Source organism: Ipomoea nil, unplaced genomic scaffold (genome assembly GCF_001879475.1).
Source record: "Ipomoea nil cultivar Tokyo-kokei standard unplaced genomic scaffold, Asagao_1.1 scaffold1043, whole genome shotgun sequence".
In the NCBI taxonomy this organism is placed as follows: Eukaryota; Viridiplantae; Streptophyta; class Magnoliopsida; order Solanales; family Convolvulaceae; genus Ipomoea; species Ipomoea nil.
In genome coordinates, this window is record NW_017617471.1 from 7,732,111 (window position 1) to 7,741,928 (window position 9,818).

At 31.0% G+C, this 9,818-nt stretch overlaps 1 protein-coding gene across 1 annotated transcript; it reads left to right on the forward strand.

Annotated features, from left to right (window-relative positions):
* The first annotated feature begins 6,507 nt into the window (after positions 1-6,507).
* LOC109181752 (protein WVD2-like 2) lies at positions 6,508-9,427 on the forward strand. The gene is made up of 7 exons (XM_019331660.1): positions 6,508-6,663; positions 7,511-7,871; positions 8,082-8,152; positions 8,260-8,353; positions 8,460-8,531; positions 8,621-8,731; positions 8,817-9,427. The coding sequence occupies exons 2-7, from the start codon at positions 7,515-7,517 to the stop codon at positions 9,207-9,209; spliced, it is 1,098 nt and encodes a 365-aa protein (XP_019187205.1). The 5' UTR covers positions 6,508-6,663; positions 7,511-7,514; the 3' UTR covers positions 9,210-9,427.
* Positions 9,428-9,818: the final 391 nt, after the last annotated feature.

The window sequence follows — 9,818 nt, forward strand, 5'->3', positions numbered from 1 at the left end:
TATTTTGTGATGTAAATAATAATATTTGGTACAATTTAATTTTGTTAAAATTATGTTTTACGTAGTTTAATTTTTAATTATTTCATATTCAATATTAGTCTTATTTTAATGTATAAATAAGGAAAGGCAAAAAAGTAAAATTACTAATCATCTCATGTGTGAACAGCGTCGCGCCATATATTCACCTTCGAAAAAACAAATGGCGTTTGGCGTGGAAAAATTGGAGCACAGCAAAATAGTGGAATGGTAGTTTGACGATGTGATTTGTCTTTTACCGTTCCCTTAGTGATGGCCTTACAACTTGTATGTGATTGATGTTTAATTTAATGTTCAATTCATATTTAAATTGCAAAATTGTCTTTGCCCTTGTTAGTTAATTTTTTATTTAATTGACCAACTTATGATATATATTTTTTTTGTCTTAACTTATTAATTTCAATAAACTAAAAATAAAAAGTTATTTTTTTGGTGTCACCTAATTGCATATACATCCACAATAATAGAATGTAATTAACATTAGCAAACTTAAAAATGGCAAACTCACTGCATCAAGAAACATAATGTTATGAACAGATACTACATTGTAATAGAGCTAGTAGCATTCAAAAAAAAAAAAAAAAAAGAAACATAATGTTATTATTTGAGATTAAACAAAAATGACAAACACGCATTTTGTATCTAAATTACATCAAGTTTGATATTTCATCTGTCGATTTTACCTGTCATATATTTTTATTCATTAGTCAAATCAACTATTTATTCTTTTTTTATTATTATTTTCTTTAGTATTTCTTTTACTTATTTTTAATTTTTTTGTGTGTTTGATAGTATTTTTAATATAGTTTCTAAATATATAAATTTTGTATTCTAATACATACTCAATTTGATATTATAAAAAATTAAATTAAAAATAATTTCAGTCAAGTCTCGTTAATCGAACCAAACACATAAAATGAGCGGATTGAATATTTTTATTGTCTTTATGACTTAACAAAATGACATCTTATTAAATTTAAGTGAGTGTAAAAAGTAATTAATCAATAAGACTAAATATCCTTGTAACATACATAACTTATAAACTAACTTGAAGCTATAAGCTTAAAAGTCAATATCTACTAATTTATTTTAAGATGCTACTTAATTAGGATAACGTTTCAGAATAAACTATTATTTTAAATTCTCCATGTTTTACTAAACAGAATTTATAGTTTATCTATAATTTAAAATAAGTTATAAGATTTACCAACCATAATCTAAATTAAGAAAAAAAAATTTTATCTTCGAACATAGTTTTTTTATGAATAAAAGAAAACTATAAATTAATTAAAATAATAAATGAATTACCTTCACATAGTACTGAACTACTACCTATTTATTAGCTTGTACTCTACTTATAAATTATTATAACTACCATCCACAACCACATGAGGTAGGAATGACTACAATCAATTACAGCCCTAAAAGAATATGGTATTTATTTACCACATTTATTATTTTAGCAATTAATTTCATTAAACTTCGGCATGCATAAATTCAAATTAATTTAATTTTAAAATTGTATTCATTTATTTATTTAAATTGTCGGTGAAATAGTAGAAAATATATTGAGTCTTGGGAAATAAAATATTTGAGATATATATTAGAGGATATCCTTTGTAATGCAGTGATGTCAAAGTTGTGAGTCCATGTGACCATCTCCCTTTTTAATGTGTAGTGTGTAAATTCAGCAATACTCATTGCATTATTTACTTAGAGAAGTATAGTAAAGTAGACTATTCTTTTAGGTAGCTAAGATTATGTGGTCTAATGGTACCTGAGTTGGACTTCTATTTGAAATATTATGAGTTTGAGTCTTAGTGGAGGCGTTATTGGTTCTTTGTGTGTTAGTAGATTCAGTATAGAGCCAGTAGCATTCAAAAAAAAAATGGAGAAATTAATTTTGCTTTTAATGTACAATAAGGCTTACCCATAACTTTGAATCACAAATTACTTTAGCCGTTGAGACTACTGAATCAGGTAAATCGTGATATGTGTCTCAAGTGAATTATTGTTAAGAAATTTTAAAAGGTTATATACCTTATAAAATTGTGCTTTAATTTTTCATTTTATTGTTGTTTTTAATTTAGTATGAAAAAATTTCAGTAAAATTTCCTAGAACTAAGTTGTGTAATTAGATTATGAAAATATATACTTGTATGATTAAAAGTAGAAGTAGCATTTTCTGACATACATTACGTAGTAATATTATCCACGTGATATGAAAGGGAAAAAGCAAGAAGATTAACGTATTCATTCTAGCCATGATGTTGCTTTGGATGTCCTTCCGACAAAATGCTCAAATCCAAAAGACAAAGGCTGGGTGGCTGACGCTCAAAGCCTTCGAGAATCCAAAATAATAAAAACAAAATTCTTCAAAAAAAAAACATATATAATGTAATTTTTAAAAGTATAAAATACATTAATACATAAATCCTAAACCTAAACCATAAATATTAAACCTTAAAGAGTAAAAATTACGTAAATCTTTAAACCAAATTAAAGAGTGACACTGTAAATCTTTAAACCAAATTAAAGAGTGACACTGTAAATCAAAAACTCTAAAATGTAAAATATAAGTGTATTACACTTTTAAACTAGTCAAAATGTAAGGTGTAACGTTACAAAGTGAACATTTAAAATTAGAGAAATTATTAAAATACAATTGCATTTTTTTCCAACTTGCTCTATAATCATTAGATCTGACCAAATGAATGGATGAGATTGATTCTTAATTTTATCTTGGAAACAAGTTCTCATGTGATCACTTTTATATGGTCAAAGTACATGTGAGGTTCTTATATTATAGTGTGTTGTTCAATTTAGTTCATTTATCTCAATTTTGTTCCGTTAATCAATGTAGTTTAAAAAGTAGTACAATTAAGGATAATAGTTAACAGTACTAAAAAAAAAAAAAAGAATAACAGTTAACTGTGTGTTAATATAACCATTAACTTAGTTGACTTGGAGCTGCCATCATTTTGCCACACCATGATATTTAAATTCCAACTCAAATATTATTTTATAAATATTTAAAATTAATTATTTTACAACTAATATATTACATTAATATTAATATGTCAGAAATAAATAATTACATACATATTATTGGCAAAAACAATTAAATTTAAATGTTTATAAAATAATATATAAATTTTCAATTAAATATTATGATGTGACAACGATGATGTCAGTACTACATCAGCTTAACTAACGGTAATAGAGAAAATTTCAATTTTGGTCATATGACTATAGGAGCTTTGTTAATTTTAGCACCTGACTTTCAAAAGTGTCAATTTAGTACCTTGACTATGCAATTTTTATCAATTTTGGCCACTCCGGTTAAATTGTCGGCCAAATTTCGTCAGAAAAACTTAATCATTTATTTAGTCTATAATCTGAGGGGCATAATCGTCTTTTGAAGTCTGGTAAAATTGTCTTTTTTTTTTTCCGGTGAAATTTGGCTGATAATTTGGGCGGAGTGATCAAAATTGACAAAAATTACATACTCAAGGTACTAAATTGACACTTTTAAAAGTCAAGTGCTAAAATTAACAAAGCCACTATAATCATATGACCAAAATTGAAATTTTCTCAACAGTAATATTAATATTGTCAACTATTGCTCTTAATTATACTACTTGTTAACATTGACGGATCCAAAAAATTATGTGAGTGGGGCATACTTTAAATGACTTTAGAATTGTCAATGACAAAACATCAAACACCTATAATATAATTCAAATACATTATAAATTATAATACAACACTTATGATAGACTATAAGATAGTTAAGGGACCAAGACTATGTGGTCTAATGGTACCCGGATTGGACTTCCATTTGGAAGGTTGTGAGTTCGAGCCTCAGTGGAGGCGTTATTGGTTCTTTGTGTATCAGTAGGTCGAGAAATTATAGCAAAAATATAAAACATAATCGATTAGATAAAATAGTTTGAATATAAAAGACATTATATTCATAAATACTTTAGTTTTAATTTACTTATAATTAGATCAACTTAAATTTTTTTAAAATTAATTTGAGTACGATGAAGTATATAATATAAACTTGTCAACTACATTAACTAAATAATTCACAAAAAAATAGAATTAAAAAATAGATTTAATTTATTGAAAGGTAAATACATTTAATTTATTGGAGGGTGGGATCAGAAGAGCTAAAAAGGGATAACAAGCTAAAATAATTTGAATACGATGAAGTATAATATAAAGTTGTCAACTACATTAACTAAATGATTCACAAAAATAGAATTAAACAAATAGATTTGTTGTAAGAATATTCAGAAATAGAGAGATAAGGAGAAAAGGAGAGGATCATCTTTTATTCATTTATGTGTTTCCTTCCATACAACATAGAATATATGACAATACATATATAATACAAAAGTCATACTGATGGTATTAATAATGACCGTTACATCCGTTATAGAAATAATGTCCACTTATGATATATTTATAACACTCCCCCTTGGACATTATTTGACCACGATCTTGTCTCGTCAAAAACTTGCTAGGAAAATCCTGTGGAAAAAACCTAGACAAGAAAAGAGTACAATAGAAAATATATTCATGTCTCATTAAAAACTTAATTCACTAGGAAAACTATGTGGAAAAAACCTAGTTGAAGAAAAGAGTATATGATATATGTAAAAACATATATTGTATTGGTCGCCTCATTAAAAACCTTAACTTAAGAAAACCCTGTGGGAAAAACTTAGTTAAGAAAAAAGAGTACAATCATAAAGCCTTCAGGGCGTAATCTACATAATCTTCAAGATTTTGGGGTTTGACCATTAAAGCAATTATTTTGCAACTTTTCCCATTGTCATTACTATATCATACTCATGCCTCGTTAAAAACCTCATTAGAAAAACCCAATGGGAAAAATTAGTTGAGGAAAAGAGTGCATGATGTATGTGTATTCTTATTTTAGATTAGCTGCGTCATTAAAAATCTTAGATTTATAGAAAAACCCCGTAGGGAAAAACTTAACTAAGGAAAAAGAATACAGTCGTTAGTCATCAATCTTCAGGATTGATTCATGTAAAAATATACTCCCCCTCAAGATAACAATCTTCAGCCGTTAGCCGAGGAGGTAACGGATCTTCGTCTCGCCGTAAAACGGGACCACATTGGTTTCCACCCACCGGTCCGCTAAAGCTTGGTCGGAGGAAATGTTGGGGATAATCTCGTTGGGAACCATGACCGAGACTTGAACGTCGGAGTTCCCGAGAGCTTTGAGGATTTTCGGGTTGGCATCGTAGATCTTGAGCCGCTTCACCTTTAAGCCATGGATCAACTCTGCAGATTCTGATGGAGTGGGAATGTTGTTGCCTAGTTGATCGTAGCATATTCCGACCTTAGTAGAGATATATGCGCCTGAAATCATCCAGAAAAAAAAAAAAAAAAAAAGTCAGCTTGATCGAACCTAATCACTCTGGACCCCAGGTCAACACCAATTAGGAGAAATAATAAAAAAGACCATTTTGCCCCTCAGATTTTAGACTAAATGTTGGCTTATATTTTTTCCCGCCAAATTTGGCCGGCAATTTGACCGGAGTGACCAAAATTGACAAAATTTACATACTCACTGTATTAAATTGACACTTTTGAAAGTTAAGTGTTGAAATTAACAAAGCCCATATAATCGTGTGACCAAAATTGAAATTTTCTATATATATATGTATATATGTATATATGTGTATCTATTGTTGTTATGTTCCAAAAAATATATTAACATATATATTTTTTTTTTTTTGAAAGTATATTAACATATATTTATTTTAACTAAATATATGAATTTAAACTAAATTTATGTTCATTCTCCCCCAAAACGTTTACATTTATTTTAATTATAACTGAATCAATAAATATTTCAAACACATTTTATATTCATATTAACAATGGGACATCCTTATATCAACACATTTATTTTATCATAATTGACACAGTTATTATTTTGGGTGACATGTAGTATGTTTGAAGATATTATTATTTTACAAATCATTGTGTTAAAATTGGTTACAAATTCAATTCTTACTGAAATTTTCTTGAACAAATCGTTGTACAAAATCTTTCTAGTGCGATTTACATCTTTTTGTAATTTGTGAGTTATTATATATGAACAAAGTTTAGTTAGTACATATCGTCGAATAGTAGTATGATTTTTTCTCGTCATCAAAAGAAAGCTACCATAGATCCAATTGGACATAAATAGTATATATAAATATATTATTAACAAATATTATAAAATTGTTTAATTAATTGAAAATTTGAAAGTATAAAGTGAAATTGAAAAAGAAAAGAAAAAAAAAAAAAAGGAAAGAAAGAAAACAGTCAGATAGAGTAAAAATTATTGCCCGACAATAACATAGGGCCAGATTTATGTTTTTCCTTGTTTTGTTTTAAGTAGTGGGAGAGTGAGAGAGAGAGAGAGAGAGAGAGAGAGAGAGAGAGGAGAGGGAGGGAGAGTTGTAGAAAGAAGACTGTGCTGCTAGGAAGGAGACAGACAGAGAGATCTCTATTATCTATCTTGTTCGTCAGATCAGCAGCTGAAAGGCAAAATCTTTGTAAGTTCTCCATTTTCTCATGCAATGATTCCTTCGATCTGTATGTTTATCTTCCGCTTCTTTCCACTTCTGTTTCTGGAAACCTTGTTCCACCTCTGCCTCACTCCATTTGCTATGTTTTCTTGCTCCATTTTGTTTTTCAAATATTTGTTTGTGTATGATACTGTTTCCAAGTTTTTGTTTTTATTTTTTATTTCCATTTGAAAAATGGGGTTGAACAAACTAGGAACTTTAAGGTGGGTTTAGCTGTTTTCCATGATGGGTTTGAGGCTTTTGAGCTTTTGATTTGACTGTGTTCATTTTTCAGGGCATTTGATCTTGCAAAATTAGAAGTTTTTGAGTTGGGTTGAGTTTTCAGCTGGCAAGATTAGGGCTTTTGGATGAATTGAATGATTGAATGATTGAATGATTATTTTTTTCTGCCAATTTCTCCCCCTTGTTAACAAAACCTCATGTGTTTGATACTCAGGATTGTACTTTTTTTTTACTTTTATCTTAGTTGCCACTTACCCATATATTGTACTCTCATTTGGATTCTAGGGTTCTTTCCAAATTTAAATTTATTAGGGAGTAATAGTTTGCATTCCATTTCTGAATGGTCATCCTAATTTTTGGAACTCTGGCAATTTGTGTAGCTTAACATGGATCTGTCCAGGATTGATAGGAAATACCTAGTATTTTGGGTAAAGCAGTTAAAAGGAACCTTCAGAATATTATTCCTTTCATTGCGTGATGAAATAGTTAGAAATTTATGTGTTGATCTCTCATAGTTTGGAAATCTTTTGTTAGCGAGCTGTGTAGGACACTTAAGGCAGCTGATTCCTAATGCCTTTCGATTTTGAACTATCATGTTTTAACGCTTTTTTTTTATTTTTTATTTCGTGCAGGCAGATGGGGAGGGAGGTTGCCAGTTTACGTATCGACAAGAAAGCCAATTTAAAACCAAATTGTAATGGCTCAGAGGCACTTGGAAGAGACGCGAATATTGAGGATTGCGGTGAGAAGCAAGATGTGCTATCTGTTAAGATCACGAATTGTGAGGCCGGGGAGGGAAAAGTTGTGAAAGCTGACACTCTAAAGTCGAGTGACAAGAAGTCGAACTCAACCGTGAAGCCTGCCTCGGAGTCCCCCGGCACTGGTCTTGTTGCCAAGCATAGTGCTAACGGTGTTGAGACTACTGATACTGGTTCGAACTGCTCTTTGAAATCGAACGATCTGCACTCCCCGTTGAGTGTAAAAAGATCACAGGTATAGTTTCACACGTGTTGAGCATATAACCATTAATGTGCAATCCAACTATAAGCTTATGTTTTTAGTTGAGATGGAGCACATGCTTCAATTTGGTATCAGAGCCAGACCAAAGGTCATGGGTCACGCTCTCTTATCGGGACACTTTTTCATGTCTTGTAAATGTGATGACTTGAGTATAAACACGACCTTTTTTTTTTTGAATTCCAGCAAATTCCTCTGGTGTCAAGAAATGATAGGAAACACCATGACGAAGAAGATAGTTGGTCCTTGGCTTCTTCGTATCCTTTTTATGAATTTTAATCTCCTCTCTTTTCTAGACATTTACTATTCGGGCATTCCCATTTTCTTCCCTTTTCGAATCTGTTATCTTCCTTAGCTTGTATAGTGCTGCAGCATCTGTGAGAACTCTCAGATCTAAAATTACTGTTCCAGTTGCTCCGACTTTTAAATCTGCAGATCGAGCTGCAAGACGCAGAGAGGTATTTTCTTAATAAATTCGTCATTTATGTCCTGAAACCCGTTTCCCCTATATCATTGCTTGCAATATATATCGACCCTTTATGTTTGCTTATACTCCCTTCACAGTTTTACTCAAAGTTGGGGGAAAAACACAAAGCTTTGGAAGCAGAGAAACAAAAATGTGCTGCCAGAACTAAGGTATTTCAGTGATTGAAATATTGAATGCTCACGTTTTTCCAGACTATAATGCTCGAGAAATTAGATAATGAGCTTTGCATAAATTATAGGAAGAAGAGGAAGCAGTTATAAAGCAGATTAGAAAGAACATGGTCTATAAGGCAAATCCAGTTCCAAGCTTTTACCATGAAGGGCCTCCACCAAAAGCCAAACTTAAGAAAGTAAATTCTCGATTTGTTCATAAAGCTAGTAAATTTTGCACTTCTTTTGTTAGTCGAAGTATAGTTTTAACGTTCTTGGATACAGCTACCTCTCACTCGTGCAAAATCACCCAACCTTTCACGGAGAAAAAGCTGCAGTGATGCTGTTGTTTCTCCAGAAGTGAAGCAAGTTTATGGTCGGGGTCGTCACAGCATTGGCGCTTACAGGCAAGGGAATACGAGCGCCATAACTCCCAAAAGTAAAGCCCTGGTGAACCGGGAGAATGTTAATGGAACTAGCAGTGCGAAACCAGTAAACGTTACAAGGAAAACTCCACCAAACCAGGCAAAGGAAGCTCCTGCAAACGACTCGTCAGTGAAGGAGACGAATGCAAGTCCAACTAATGACGTAAAGGAAACTCCAGCCGAAGAGGTTAAGGAAAGTAATCGTACTATTATAGATTTTCAGCCGAGCGGGCATATTGCTGCTCAATCATGAAGCAGTTTAGCTCCTTTTTTTTTGTGTTTTTTATTGTACTTTTAGAGGAAAACGAACTGGACTCCTTAAAATGGTCATTTCCTTGGTTGTTGGCAATGACTTGTTGATCAATCTGTGTTGTAAATTGTGTAGCAGTTTGTGTTTTTTGGGTACATATTTGATGAAGAAGAGAGGCATGGAGGCATGGACTGACTTGTTTATAAACGTACTTCCTTCAACTTTTTTTGTCTGATTATCGGTTCTTACCAATGCTCCCCATGATAGCATGTCTACTCCTATTTTATTTTACTCATTTTTAATCTTATCACTAATCACTAATATATTAATACAAAAGAAATAATATTTAATGCCTATTTATGCCACTTGCCCACTTTGGTTTAAAAAAAGTTAGCAACTGTTACTCGAATGTGTGTTTTGGATGAGGTTCATCTTGTGATCCAGAAATGCATTTTGGATAAAGTCTATCTTGTGAAGCTTTGTAGTTATGAAGCCTATCTTGTGAAACTTTGTAGTTATAAAGTTGAGTATTTGACCAACTTGATTGAACTGCTCAGCAATGTCTCTAACACCTTGTTTTTTTTTTTTTTTTTTTTTTTTTTTTTTTTTTTT